The sequence below is a fragment of the Sinohyriopsis cumingii genome, chromosome 5 (assembly GCF_028554795.1).
Source record: "Sinohyriopsis cumingii isolate HCF-2022 chromosome 5, ASM2855479v2, whole genome shotgun sequence".
NCBI classification, from domain to species: domain Eukaryota; kingdom Metazoa; phylum Mollusca; class Bivalvia; order Unionida; family Unionidae; genus Sinohyriopsis; species Sinohyriopsis cumingii.
In genome coordinates, this window is record NC_142965.1 from 3,366,795 (window position 1) to 3,383,230 (window position 16,436).

Sequence of the window (16,436 nt, forward strand, 5' to 3'; positions counted from 1 at the left end):
TGGCGCTATCAAACAACGCCATAATCCCGTTGTTGACAAAACCAACACGTAAATTAGCAGCATATGGCGTATTAGCTACAACATTCGTTACAAGTCTACCTTCTACTTCAATAAACGCTTCAGCGGGCAAGAAATATCTACTTGTATCATGAACCTGTAATTCGATTCTCCCCCGCTGATTTGGTAGTCTTGCGTCATAAGAATAAAACTGATAATCACGTACAGATTCGTACTTAAGGACAGGTGCCTCCATATCAAATGCTGGGTCTGATTCGCGCCTGAACATTTTTATTATAGTTACCATTTTTCAAATGATGATCATCGTCGACGAAGACCGCTTCCTGCTATTAAATTTGCTGTTATATTTTTTTCTGCTTCTTCAGATATCGCCGCTAGTTTTTGATTTGCAGCTTGATTTATTATTTTACTAACATCTGCAGGCATCACCTCAGTACTTGCCAGTTTCACTGGTGGTTGTTGTTTTCGTCGCAATAATCGTGCTAGTCTTTCTTTGATCGCCGAGAACGCCTTACCAGCAACATTGACAATTGCACCAGGAGCTTTATCACGAACAATATCAATAGCTTTCATCGATAATTGTTTTGCTACAGGTGCTACTTTTGGAGCTATCCTTGTAAATAATCCCTGAATAACATCACCAAGTCCATCTCCGTAAGTAGCTCTATAGATTGGTAATCGTGAGTTTACCGCTCTGACCTGTGCAGGTTTGCGATGATTATTATGTATGATCATCTTATTTTTATTTACCATTTATCTAACAACTAGTCCTCAGCAAGTTCATCGATAAGTTCTCGGTAAACGCCGATATCCATGATACCACCTTGAAATAATCGCCGACAAATATCAGCTGCTTCATTGGTTATTTCTGGTGAATTATTTCCGGCACGTTTTCCTCCTATGAGAACTTCTAACCGTGACACGTCATTGAGGATATTATCAGGACAAATAAAATTATTTCCCAGACCACTGCCAGTAGCTCCTTCTTCTTCTGATTTCTTAAATAGTCTTAAGGGTGATCTTTTATCTGTTGTTTTCTTAAATAGTCTTGAGGGTGATACTTCTTCTTAATCCTCACTTATTGTTCTGAGAGATTGTGATACTTTTGGTTCTTTTTGTGCAAGATACATGTCTATTTTTCTGCGATAATCATTATATACCTCATCATTGGAGTAAACTCTATCTTTATCGTAATATATACGATATATCCATTTATACCAGATTTCAGGATCACTAATACGAGTGGAACTATATTCAGGTCTTAAAAGTTCTTCTTTTTTATCCACACTTGCAACTGCAAGTTTTGATAACGTATCAATATCCTCAATTTTTTTTTATGAATTTGATACCCACCCTGGTAAATTTATTGCTCAGCATAATCATTTTCCCTTCTTCTGATTTTGTTGATTCATGATCTTTCATATCACCTATCTCAGCACGAAGTTGTCCAATTTCTTCAAGTATTTCCTCACCAACAGGTGGAGGCTGAGCCGCAGCTGTTTCCCTGGCTATGCCAGGTGGAAGATCTCGTAAAATCTTCTTTGCCTGTTTAGTTCTTCTTGCTATTTTTTCAGTCTGCGCTACAGTTTGTTTTGATACCGGAAGAAGATCCTCTTTGATGACTGTTGTAACTTTCTCAGTAGCTGCAGTGACGGGTTTAAACAGTTTTTTAGTGTCCTCTTCATACTCAACTTGTGCTTCTTGCTGCGCTTGCAAGTTTTTTCTAAATGAGTCTCTGACAGGAAGAAATTTTTTAATTGCTTCTAATCGTTCTCGAGCTATTCTTGCAGTGAGATTCTGGATGTATCATTTTATTATAACATAATGATTTAATTAATATCAGCAGAAGGGGTGTAAATTAAATTAAACAGATAATGAACAACTGTGCGTGGCTGCGTCAAGGAACAACAGATAAATGTAATAAAAAATGCCGTGGAGAATATTGCAAGAAACATAAAGAAAAACCTTCATGCTGGTCCACGAAGTTGTGTTGAAAACAACGGCGTTAGAGGATTATATCAGATTTGCAAAAATTGCGGTGGAGATCGATACAGAAGTTTGATGATATATTATAAACACAGAAAGAACATAAATCCAAAAATAGAAAAACCACCATCAGAACTTGAATATTACTTGAAACATAGAACAAATAAAGATGAAACAGATGAAGATGAAACAGATGAGGAAAAACGACAGCGAGAACGCGTTGAAAAATATTCATCAAACTTGGTATGGTGGTAAATTAATAGCAGCAGAGAGGGTACCTACCAACGTTGGTCGTCAAAAAAATAAACAAAAATAAATAAACACGTAGAGTACTTTATTTTTTCAGCTACTATTTCGAACTGAGGTTTTATTAGTACAATCGGTCATTACAGAAATAAAACATCTCAAGGAAAAGTTCATTTGTAAAAATCTTGACCTTTCTACGAGATGATTTTATTTGTTTGTTTTATTTGTTTTGTCGGAATTCTATGGTCTGTTCACCCTCTCTGCTGCTAGAGCTAAACACAAGATACAGAGTTCTAGAGACAGCCATGATCTATGCAGGACAATTTAGTAGACGAAACCAGAGACCCAATAAACTGGTGGAAGAGTATGCTGCAGAGCTTAAACGTTTGTATGAAAAAGCTCATCCGGAAAGAGATCGAAAGACAAGAAGAGAAGATCTACTTAGGAGATTTCTGGATGGACTAAATGATGAACGTGCCCGCTTTCAAGTTGAATACATAAAGGAACTGATGTTGATGAGGCTGTGTACCATGTGGTGAATTTCATGCAAACTAGAAAACGGGACAAGGGTAATGAATTCTGCTCTGACAGAAAGTTCAAGAAAATGGCTAGAAGGGCTGCACAAAATTGGAAACGAGGCTAATGCCAAGGAAAGTTATACATGCATTCCTGGCATAATAACATAGTGAAATGAAAGAGGTAAATGGATGATGTATTAACAATTTATGTGGGAATATGAAATATACCCGAGAATCATACCAGTCGTCGTTTGGTATTGAATAACAGTAGGTATTAATGAATAAATTAATATTGTCCATCAATGTTGACAACACCCACCCACCTAGCTACGATGTCGTAACCCCGTCTACGAAGTAGAAACACCAGTATTAGTACTACCACTCATACTGCTTTACCATCGAAATCTTTGCCACGAATGAAATTGATTTGTAACTGTTTTAAATAAAAATTAGAGGCTAGATTTCCTTCCCATTACAATATATACCGTGCCCTCTCTCACCCACTGATACATCCACTGGAACGACCTAGATAAAATATATACCGTGCTCTCTCTCACCGACCGATACATCCACTGGAACGACCTAGATAAAATATATACCGTGCCATTTCTCATCGACCGATACATCCACTGGAACGACTAAGATAAACTATATACCGTGCCCTCTCTCACCGACCTATACATCCACTGGAACGACCTAGATAAAATATATACCGTGCCCTCTCTCACTGACCGATACATCCACTGGAACGACCTAAATAAAATATATACCGTGCTCTCTCTCTCTCTCTCTCTCTCTCTTTCACCCGCTTCTTCAGTTAGATACGTTAAATTTATTTGCAATATAAGGAATAAGTTGTCTTTTTGGTTGTTTTAGCCCCTTTCCTGTACCAAACGTTAGTTAAGCTGGATGGTAAAAATTGGCATTACGGAATAGCTTAATAAAATAGTGTGTAATTCATTTCCTCAACAGTGCTATTAGTCTATCTTTCCAATAAATCTCTAATGCAAATCCAAGCACATTAATATATGATTAACAATTATTAATATATGATTACAAATGCTGGACTTCCAAAAGCGGAAAATAGATTATTAACGTTTTTGAATGAAAAATGTACAGTTTTTATACCTACGTTTGTATAAACATTTTGCATTTGTCACTATTTGGTCAAACCGAGTACATTTACTGGGGATAAACAAACCATCAAACGAGTTTACGTGATCACTACATAATAGGTGTTGTATCTTGATTGGTTTCTCGAACGTGGTGAAAAATAGGAACCTAAATACTTTATATATCATTAGGTTTCAGGGGGAAACTTTTACTGTGCATATAAACGACTTTACGTGATCATTATTTGCTTCCGTAAATTGATGATAATTTGTTTTCTTCTAGTGGTTTAAAAATAAGTCTTATTCATTTTCTCAAATATTGGACTGATTGTATTACCTTGGGTGTAGATTTTTTTTTTATCTCTCTCTGCTTTAATCACAATAACACAAATGACCGAGGAAACTTTTCCTTTGATGATGGATAATCTATTAACTTGGGATTTTATTAAAATAGAAAGAGATGGTTTTGATTCTCAAACGTAGTGAAAAGTAGAAACTGAAACAATTTTTTTAAAATATCACAACGTTTCAGGCGTAAAAAGTTTCCTGTGTATGGAAAATGTTAACAATTTGTCATATCAGTAAACTCACAAGTTGAAATTTATTATTTGACATCTTCAAAAAGGTAGATACGAAACGACTATTTGCTGCAAGCTTTAAGTAAATACACCGTTGACTCTCTCTCTCTCTCTCACACACACACACACACACACACACACACACACACACACACACACATATATATATATATATATATATATATATATATATATATATATATATATATATATATATATATATGTATGTATGTATGTATATATATATATATATATATATATATATATATATATATATATATATATATATATATATATATATATATATATAGGTGATAGACAACTACATATGTTATGATTTTAAGATATACGAACCAGCCTATGTGTGGTCCTATATTAAATACCGTATTACAAGAATGAAAGTCACTAATTAGCTGCACGTTATTACCGGCAACATCTAATGTAATTTTATCAGAAGATGTCGCCGCACAGTTGTACCTAATATAAATGAAATCTAAGGGATCTCCTCAAGTTGAAATTTTATATTGGCACTTACAAGTAAATTGTTCTCAAAAAAAGCCTGCCGGTATATTATTTTCGTCATTTTAAACGTTTGCTCTTGGATAGATCGTTATTGGATGTAAACGTGATTTCCAGGTAATACCATAAAAGGAAAACCAATTCGGCCAAACAATAAAATTATGGTCTATGTTTTTTTAAAAATTAGTTATTTGCCCCAAACGAACCAAAGCAAGTGCGTGTTGATTCTTAATTCAAATTATAATCAGAATGAGAACGCATGTCTAATGTCTTATACGTATGTATAATATTACCACATGGCGTAATGTGTGACGTAAATGACGTATTTTAAGACAGATGCTTCTCTTGCACTTGCATACCCCTTTTGGGTTCACGAGTTTGAATGAATAAGAACATTAGAAATTGTCGTCATTCCAATAAATGTCTCAACACTTTGTTAATAATTGCAACATTTCCTCAGTAAGACTCTCAAAACTTTATCTTTTTATAACTGACAGTCTGAATTTGTACTTGTATAAATTGTCTGTTTACATGTAAAGATTTTGTCTGGGTTTAAATTATAAACAAGTCATATACTTAAAAAAAAAAGGAAAACATTATAAAATATGTCCATATCAAAATAATTTATCAGTTCAGGTCCTTTTGATAAAAAGATAGGTATATGCACTTGATGTTAAAAGACACTAACTTTCTAAGGTAATAAAAGTGTACAAAATGAATCAAACTGCATTGTATTGTTCTTTTAAGTGATGTCATATTTCTAATTATTATACTATGTATCATGTCGAGATACTAACAAATAACTGACATAGATGATCATGTACTTTTATTCATACAACACCTGTTGCCAGCTGCTGTGTTTCAATAGATTTCAGTAACGTAAAATATTCCATTAAGACTCTATCGATTTCCTTCACTTTTGTGCCAAAGTGTTTTTATCAGATGCACCTGAAATTGCGGTAGAAATACTTCACCACCAAAATTAAACACTTTTATTTCAAGCAAAAACTTTCAGGCTTGGACATTTTACGGCAAACAAATTTCCCTTTTTGTCAGTATGTGGTTCCTGTCCGAGCTGTTTGATTATAGATGGTTCCACGCAGCAAAGCGAATGACATCAGAGTCTATTTCTCACTGAAGTTTCATGTCGGCGTCTCGAAATTACCGAATTCGATTCGTCTACGCTATAATTTAAACATAAATCATAATGGCATAAAGCGCAGCACAATTCATTAGATACATGCTGGAAAGGAATTGTCTGTGTACAGGTAATCCGCCATATTTGTCCTGAGTTCTGGAATGGTACATGTACATGTATCGGGATGCAAACCAACAGGAATGAACGGGAAGCAACTACATTGTGGCCAAAAATGGCCTCTAGGAAAGCTGATCACACCTTAATTAACAAATCGACTGTTCCACAGGGCATGTCGGCATCGCAATATTTGATGTAAACAGACAACCCTGTTTAGAAATGTATATAGTAGATGTGTTATGCTGTATGTAGATTCGAATGGTGTTGAAATATGTCGTGCGTAAAACAAAATAGGTACTTGTAGCTATATTTAATGACGCAGACCAGAAAGTTACAGACGCGGATATCATTCGCGATGCTGTGCGGAACGAACTATTTATTAAAGTAATGAAATCGCAACAGTTTCATAATGAAAACGCTACTCGTGTAATGAAAAATATGCACCAAGCTAAAACTGTTATCAGGCAATATGAACTCCTATTGTATTTAAAGGCAAACATAAACTCATTTTAATATGTGAACAATGGGAAGGGCATAAATGTAGTTATGGTATATAGTGGTATCTTTATCTGAAGCTATGTGTACCTCTCACACCTACGTTAAAGTTTGTGTTTAGGTCATTTCTATGAGGGGACATCCATGTTACATGCACACCTTTCTAGTTCTAATCTATTCCGGACATTTAACAGACTTTCTTTTGCAGCTCATTAGTCGCTGGGTAACTAACAGGGAGACGTATATCCATGTAATAGGACGGTATTGATTGAAATACATCGTAACAGTATTAATCCTTCTTGACTTCCCTCGCGGAAGCCATGTCGAAATATCACTACTCTGCGGAAAAGGTTTTTAAAGTCAACGTTGGGGGCACACTCTATACTACCACTCGATCTACCCTGACAAAGTACGAGGGAAGCCTAATATCGAGAATTTTCACTGGAGACATGGCGTGTCCGAGGGATGAGAGGGGCACTTACTTCCTTGACAGGGACGGGCACGTGTTCAGGTCAGTGTCTGATACTTGTATTTTGTCTACAGATTTTCATTAAACTATAAATATTTGAATCATTACGAAGAAGCAATATATCCTTGAGTTTGATCTAGAAGCAAAACATGAGTGAAAAAGAGAACGTTATTGCTATAGCTGATATCGTTCTAAAATTGTGTGATTTGTTTATTCTATGCATTGAAATAGGGGGTGAGGTGGACATGGCTGGGTGCACATTTGTCTTTCTTTCATATTTTAGTTTAAAAATTATACAATAGTTTATGGTTATCGTCATAGTAGCAGTTTCCTGTCATCAACGCTAAGAATGTATGCACGTGACTGTAAATGTTAAGAGGAAACTTCTATTGAAAAAAGGAACAAATCAGATGTTTCTTTGGCAAAGAAAGGGTAAGGTAGGTCACGTGATATTGTTCCATCAAGTACGGTGTTATTAATTCAAGCAGATACTTTAATAGGTGTAGAATCAATAAGTATATCACCTTATATGTATTGTTCTATTTTTAGTAACTCAACACTAGCAGAAGTTTTCAGAGGTCCCTACTTCTTGAAGTTTTACTTTGAAGTGTTATCACTTGTGACATTAATAGCCTATTATGTAAAGAATTCATGCATATAACGGATGTAATCTGTATATTTCATTTTCCTTCGAAGTTTTTAATAACCTATCTAAGATTATTGGTCTGCAACGGAAGCCATTTTAAACAATTTGTCTTACCAACAATGATACTTCTGAGCAAAATAAAAATTCCGATACTCTAATAGAAGCTTAAAGCATGACACATATCCCAAAAAAATTCAGTACTAGTTTCCCACCATCGGCCATACTGGCGAACTTGATTCTTTCAAAAAAGTACACAATTTACATCTGTGTCTCTATTTCAGATTCATCTTAAACTACCTGCGTAGTGATAAGCTCGTGGTTCCTCAAGGTTACCGAGACCTAGATATTCTGAAGGTAGAGGCGGACTATTATGGTCTGGAAGGACTAGTACAGGAAGTGGATTCTCTCATAGCCATGCGCAAGCGTAGACGACGCCCTAGGCAGAGGAAGAAATCTAGTCAGAGTGCTGGAGAGTTACATCGTCTGGTTGAGAGGAATGGTGACCTATATTTATCTGACGAGGGATCTGACTATTTCTACGACTGATTTCGATGAGACTGGTTTGACCCAATTTGTGAAAATTTCCGGGATATACAAATCAGTGGAAAGCTTTTCTCATATTCTACTGTTACCGGTGGACAGTAATAGTATCTATACAGCAGAAAATACCACCAAAAAATAATAAAATTTTCCGAAATACCATAAAAATATGGTTGTGGTTTTCTGCGCTTATACCTTACTTTGTACCTTCAAACTAAGTGGTATCTATCTATTTACCGTGAAACATCTGTCTCAGGATATGGATATCCAGTTCTTGATATGTGTTGCCCACCAGGTTATGCGTAGAAAAATCGATTTGTGTCAACCGGTGAGGATCAATGTGACACAGCTGTTGAATTTGCAAAGGAAAAAATGGGTTTTTAAGTTTTCTTCTTTAGAATAAAGTTCTTAAGTATAGATTGAAATTTTGCTTTAAAAATTCACCTTTGTATCATAGAACTTGACATTTTCCGTACTAGATAATAGACACATCGCAACGACGAAGAATTTCAGAATATGAAAGAAAACGAGGTAGTTATCTCACTTTGTCTGTATGTGTAGATAAAAAGAAACGTTCTGTCGATCAAATATGTGATGTGAGTGAACATTTGTTTCTGGTTAATATGTATTTTGTACACAATCATGTACATATGTACATCTACATACTGCATATACTTGAGATTATATCGTGTCGGAAATTCTTGTCTGTTATAGTTTAAAATACTAAGCTTGACTTCATTCCAAATTTTGAAATACTAAGCTTGACTTCATTCCAAAATCAATAGTGTAATGCTGTTGCTTTTTATAAGGAACGTATTATGTGGCTGGCTTCCATTTTATGGATTTTGTTTTTAAAGGTAATTGAAATATATGAAATAAAGATTTGTAAATTTAGGCAGAAAATGGATATATTGAATATCGAAATTCTTCGAAGTTCTAGAAAAAAAAATACGTTCCGCATAAAACTGCTCCTCTACGAAGCACCAGATAAGGGGACACAACTCGCTCATGAGGATGTCAACGATGTTTAATTGCATGAGGAAAAGTTTAAAGCAATTTGTAAAGCCTAAAAAGTGAACTTAAAATAATGATATCCTTTATTAATTTTGTTTGATAGCCTGATCAGGGGAACGTCAAAACAAAGCACACAACAGTAATAACATCGAACATCATGCAGCTAGCTAGGATAGATACGTGACCATAAAAAGGTGAATACAAACAGGTTCTAGACACTTGTCTTATTTGGTAACGAGTATATTCGTAGACTAATCATCAAAGTGATGTTCAGACCTAATCTTTCAATTTGCTTTTAGGAGTTTTTAAACCTAACTTATGAAACCAGTCAGGGAGGAACAAACAGAGCAAGCAATATAGCAACCAGTCAGGGAGGAACAAACAGAGCAAGCAATATAGCAACCAGTCAAGGAGGAACAAACAGAGCAAGCAATATAGCAACCAGTCAGGGAGGAACAAACAGAGCAAGCAATATAGCAACCAGTCAGGGAGGAACAAACAGAGCAAGCAATATAGCAGCTAGTACGTATTGTTAAAATCACGCCATTACGTAACACTGATAATTACTGGGGTTTGTTATTTTATAAATAATAATGGCCATTCTTAACTCAAAATCGACAAAATGCACTGCAATAGTTTGTGAACAGCTCGCACTTTTTTGCAAATAATTGTTGCGAAAAAGTTTAACAATACTGTGGTGAAAACGTTTAACAGGAATAATACTTTATTCTTGGTTCTTTTTTTCTGGTATATGTTCGTCGTACGTCGCTGTAGCCCAAAACAATGGCACCCCTTAACATTGACCCCAAAAGATGACTTGATTTTTAAAAAAAAAATTAAAATAAAATGTACCTGATATAAAATTTATTGTTTCCCTCCTTCTGGGAGTATCTTATGAATAATGCTTCTTTTATATCAAACTTTTGATTCTCTAAAGCTTTCCTGGATATCTTGTCCATTTCTTGTTATTTTGCGATACTGACCTTAAAATGAAAATCAATTTCCTTTTGCAATATCTATAAATACCATTTAAAAAGAACATGTGTGGGTATATATTTATGTGGCGAAAAAGCTTAACAACAATGAAACTTAATTCTTGTTTGCTTTTTCTGGTATATGTTCATTTTCGATCTCCAATATTGTAATTTCGAGAAATTATGTAGCAAACGTTGGTAAAGACGGTCATTCTTGTAGATACATGAATACTTTTTACTAGTGAGACGAAATATTCCTTGCGTAACTCTGTAGTGAAATTAAAGCGTATTAACAGCCAACATCACTCGCACAGTCTGTTTGTATCACACTAATATTTATAAATTTTAAATGGAAAGCACGTTGCTTTACTGGTGGCTTTCTGAAATTAATTGACTAACTAGACAACGTTTTCTTGTCTTAAAATTCTCTTTTCCTTATTTGCCTTTTTCTGTGGCTAAAGAAAGAAAGTTTTGTAGTGAATATCTCAATGATTTACATTCATTGACGAAACTTGAGATCATATCATTACATTGGGGTGTAGGAATCCGCCTTCCTACTGAGACCGGTGTCTTTGTAATAAAGTAGTTTCGGTTTTGTTTGTACTGTTTTAAAAAGAAATCGCTCCCTTGAAAGCTGGTCCATCTTTTCTCGCACCTATTATCCTAGGTCTTTGATATTCTTTTTATCCTGTCATAGCTCCTTAAGTTCATTGCATTCCTCATTTAGTAATGATGAATTACAAGCTAGTAGCAATCAGGCCTAAGTAAAAGTTGACTGACGCCAAATACAGAATTAAAAAACAATAGCATCAGGCCCGAGATTAGGTCAGAGATCAGGTCAGAGATTAGTCTCGTTCAAGAATAAGAAACTGGCAAAGATCTATTGAAATCATGTGAACGCAGCAAATTTAACTTACCAAACTCTAGTGCATTAAAAGTCGCTGATTAGTCGCCCAACTGCTGTTCATCAGGGTCTGGCTCGCCTGAGAGAAAGGTATACTCGAGTACATGCTAAGAACGAAATAGCAAGTGTACTAAAGCATATACTAGTAAACGTAATAATAACTACTTGTAATAAGAACTACTTGTTCGAGCGGACTAGGACCTAGTGAAATTTCCCTACAGAGGTCACAAGACCATTTCTGTCTTGTCAAACGCAAGAACAACGTTATCAGATTTGTTTGTATATCCAACGCAGTAAATATAACCTGTTAAGATAGGACCGATATTAGTGTAGACACGAATATTCTGCAGACAGTGCAACGGTGTTATACAATACGAGCGACACCGACCGGTTGCATTAACAAGTCCATACTTCCACCAGACACTTGCCCCGCATAGGTCATTCGGAGTCACTCGAAGGTCAAATTGGACGAAACTTGCTCGAGGTGTAAATGGTTGTGGAAAGGTCAGGGAAGCAGTTTGCTAACCAATAGAAGGGATATGGAGAAAATGCACACTTAATATTTTTCAACACATGTCCGGGAACTTGGAATGTTTACAACCCCAAACATCAGTACATCCTTTTTGCAAATTAGGTGAAACAAAACAATTATTCGCCATAAAACTGACATGGATGGCGAAATAAACCATAGCGAAAGTATAGTTAATGAATTTTGTCTACAGTTATTTACAGACGTGAATACGCAAACGTGAATACGCAAACGTGAATACGCAAAAACTAAAAAGCGGATACCAAGACATGTTCAAATTGTCTATTTACAAAAGTCATGGTTATGGACATGAAGTGAAAATAAATGCGTTACAAAAAACTTTTGTTTCCATTAAAGAGATGAACCATTAACACTATCGGATATATTGTTTTTTTTTATTTTTGCATTCTGTATATTTAATTAAAATCTTTTATTTTGTTGCTATTATGTATTATTTAATGTAAGTCAATAAAAGACTTTCCCTTTTTATTTTTATTTGTTTTGTTTTGAATAGTTACTGGGTATTGTGTTCTGAATAGTTACTTGTTATTTTGTTGTGAAAAAGTTATTTGCTATTTTATTGTGCATATTTACTTGGTATTTTGTAGTGAATAGTTATTTGCTATTTTGTTGTGCATAGTTACTTGCTATTTTGTTGTGCATAGTTACTGGGTATTTTGTTGTGACTAGTTACTTGGAATTTTGTTGTGAATAGTTATTTGCTATTTTGTTGTGCATAGTTACTTGCTATTTTGTTTTGCATAGTTACTGGGTATTTTGTTGTAAATAGTTATTTGCTATTTTGTTGTGCATAGTTACTTGCTATTTTGTTGTGCATAGTTACTGGGTATTTTGTTGTGCATAGTTACTGGGTATTTTGTTGTGAATAGTTACTTCGTATTTTGTTGTAATTTTTTTGCTATTTTGTTGTGCATAATTACTTGGTATTGGGTTGTGAACTAATTACATATACCTTATGCATCCTGGAAATAAATTGAAAAAGAAAATGTTGGAATCACTTTCTCTGTCTCTTTCTTTCTTTTCTGTATGTCTTTGTGTCTCTCTCAACGAGATGGCAACACAGTTATGTGCGAAAGATTATCCTTGGCATAATCTATAGAAATGTACGGAATTTTATTTTTTGGATGTCTTTTTATTAAAGAAATCGTGTTACATGTATTGATTATTTCGATGTGCATGTGTAATATGTGCATGTATAGGGGAAATTATTTTCAATGTAGTAAGTAAATATAAATTATGTTAGATAGTGGTGTATTTAATATTAGTGACAAAACTATGTTGTTATGGGTTATTGATCACATAGACAAAATATAATATGTGGATATGCTTATGCCATGCATAATAGCAATCTTGTGAATGGCTGAAGTATTCATATGTACACAATAGAGTCAGACATTGTTATGCCGACAGTACAAAATGCCTCTCAGCCAACAGAAATGGTAATTCCCTATCATGATAAATTTAAGCCTTTTGAAAATAAGAATACACTCTATCCTTTTTTCTCATTGAACGATTGTTTTACGAAGGAACATGAATTTTTAATGATGAAGTGAAATGTACTGCCGTCAGGATAAAAAATTACATATAACAATTAGATAATATTCCAGTGGAATTGAAATTCAACATAAACAACCATCTTGTAACCTTATGATGTTAACCTTATCGCACCTGTATCACACGTGGCATACAAAGCTATAGTTGCTTTTGCATCACGATCTGGAATCGAACGAAACCACTTACAATTATAAATCTTTCAAACCTTCGGAAACAACGATTTTATTACCATTTGCATTGCAAATTATTTAGCTATAGGTGCAGAGCGCAAAGGCAAGAGAAATATGATCTTAGGTGCACCTGTAAACAGTCTGCGGAAAACATCACCAAGGCCAGTTTCGTTTTATTTCATGTAAATGAATTTTCTGGTGTTAACAACACGCACTGGCATCACATGTGCACGCGCGAGTGTCATTAAATATACTGGTGAGAAAATACATACCTGGATACATTTAATGTGGCCCTGGTATATGACTTGATATATGACTTGATTCTAACAACCAACCTAAGCCTGACAAAGCACCGATAAGTCGTGTGGATGTTCGACATGCCGATATAGATATCATCTGCTGCCTGAATGCAATTAATCCTACACTCGAAGGACAAATTCCTAGATGGATCATCAACGGGGGCATACAATCAAAGATCGTATCAGTAGGCCACTTCGTTCACTGAACTGAGATAAAATATTTTCATATAAGCAAGCATGGTTTCTGAGCGGACTTTATCCAAATTATATAATAGTCTTTGAGATAACTGGAAAGGAGAAGCTGCTGTTGAAAAATTGGCAAGCGCAGCAATGGAGAGGCTTGGAGCTTCTAGAGAATAGTTGGATAAACAAGTGATGTGGCAAATTTATTAACCAGTGTCAAGAAAGAATTCACCTGGTCGGCTTGATGTGCAAAGAACTAATAAGTTTCATCAGGCTGATATTTTATTTGTTCCACCTAATCGTGTCAAGTGACTCACCTACAAATACGCGTTAATTTGGTAATGATGATAAACTTTAGCACTGGACGGGTTAAAGAGACCGGCACAGATCCAGCAATGAGTGGCCTCAGAAAATGCCCAAATATCATCCTTAGTCATAATTGTGTCAAAGGGATATGAAGGCGGTTGTTCGATGCATTTTTCCGTAACACCAAGAGAGTTTAGAAACACTTCACCTGGGTCCCTATCACCATACAACATTGCATCGTAGCAAACCCAGCTGTGTAGCAACCTGCGTCTGTGTTGTATTTGTTGGAACCATCAGTTTGGGAAACATTGTTTCCCACTGGAAAGTTAAGATATTAAAGTCCGTATAGATGATAAACGGTACTTTTATTTATCGTTGCACCGCTGTAAACTTTAGAATGTTTTACCAGAGTCTGGGATAATCTGGCTTTTTCTGGATTCCACCAAAGTAAACGTTTAGGTCAGTGAGCATTTGTTGTGTGCTAAAAACATGGATGTACTGTCGGCATGGAAAGGTACTAAGGACATGCTTGCTATGGTCGAGCATCATTCGTGAGAGATGTATCAATCAATACATACGGGTACATCGCCTCTGAACCATGCAATGCCAATAAGCCAATATTAACTCGCCTGTTTAGTGTATGTGGGGATAATCGAAATAGATGCAGTCCTTTGTTCCAAACAAACAAATTGATAGCAATATCAAGGCTGAGTCGTTCAAACTTACTGATATCAATAACCTGTACAGAATATTTAATGCTACCAAAATTAAGTTCTCTAATGTATTGTTTGTATTTTTGAGGTTTATATATATTATCGCTCGCTAGATGTAACGCTTACAGAAGACCCCATTCAATAATTAGGGTGTTATTAATCTTTACACTATTCACTTATTGTGGTGGAAATTATGTAGATTCGAGGATAGATCATCACGAAGAGATTTACAACTCAACAACGCATCTCAAGATTCAATCCTGACCCTGTATTAGTGAATTTTCCCAGTGTTTCGAGAACCATTTCATTGCATTGCTCGATTTTGTCATTAATAGTATCGCTGTCTTTGCGGCTAAAGATTATAAGAGGGTCACATGAAGCCACGAGGTTGCGATTTGTAATCCATCCTTGCCATAGTTACTTGCTTACTCAAATGCACAAATAAAGTAATATCTGCTATAAATCCGAAGGTGCCTGTACTCTGTAGTATCGGTACGGGTTCCTGAACGCATCTTTGCAACGATTTTACCTGGTACTTATTTAATCGGATTAATTTCCCGAGAATTTTCAAACTCATCACGACGTTTACGTAACTGAAAATCCGGTATTTGTAACTGCCTTGCTTTCGCGGCAATCACATTAAAACGACGACGACGATTTTGTTCACGGACATACTCAACAGCGATCGCGGCAGAAATACGTCGACGGTCTTGTTCATTCTCAATCACGAGTGCAATTTTGAGTTGCCGGTTTGTGGAGGAATTTTGATATTTATTCGAAGTGCAATTTCACGAAGCAGCCTCACAGTCTATAATACCTAATAGCGTAGGTAATTCGGCTTTTCGCACGCGAAGTTACTTCATATTCCGCTGTGTTGCCATTTGTTTTAAATGAATAGTTGGCATGCTTATATAAAGGAAAATACTTGTCTAACTGAGAAATATTCGTATTATTGTTTTTACTTTACCAGGATCAAAAACTGCAATCATTTCAATCCTGACTATTATTGAAGTAATTTCTGTGTCTATTTACTCAACTTTATCGGGTATTTCAACCATCTTTCTTTGGTGCGCACGGTAATATTCGCGAACATATCTGCATGGCCGACACAATTCATTATATGATTCAACTTCAATACCACATCTGAAATACATTATAGCACCTATATAAATTCGTAACACGAGCAAAGGCGATTTACAGTATGCATAATGGCAGGTTTTGCGCATTAGTTTTGGCTTCATACAATTCTTTTAAAAATCTGAATAAAATATCATTCAAAGTTGTGTCATCCCTAATGAGCTCAAATGACCCATGACCAATAATGCACCAATTCGGAATACAACCAGACATTGTCATTTGTATCGATAACGTCAAAAAAATTGGAGTG

General features: G+C 35.3%; 1 protein-coding gene across 1 annotated transcript; it reads left to right on the forward strand.

Moving 5' to 3' along the window:
• The first annotated feature begins 6,947 nt into the window (after positions 1-6,947).
• LOC149798540 (BTB/POZ domain-containing protein KCTD6-like) lies at positions 6,948-10,215 on the forward strand. Its single transcript, XM_089957349.1, has 2 exons — positions 6,948-7,238; positions 8,124-10,215. Exons 1-2 carry the CDS (start codon positions 7,048-7,050, stop codon positions 8,386-8,388), a joined length of 456 nt encoding a protein of 151 aa, XP_089813475.1. The 5' UTR covers positions 6,948-7,047; the 3' UTR covers positions 8,389-10,215.
• The last annotated feature ends 6,221 nt before the right edge of the window (positions 10,216-16,436 follow it).

Coding starts and splice junctions, on each gene's coding strand:
- LOC149798540 (XM_089957349.1), top strand. CDS start 7,048: ATGTCGAAATATCACTACTCTGCGGAAAAGGTTTTTAAAGTCAACGTT. Junction 7,239..8,123: donor AGGGACGGGCACGTGTTCAG/GTCAGTGTCTGA, acceptor TCTCTATTTCAG/ATTCATCTTAAACTACCTGC.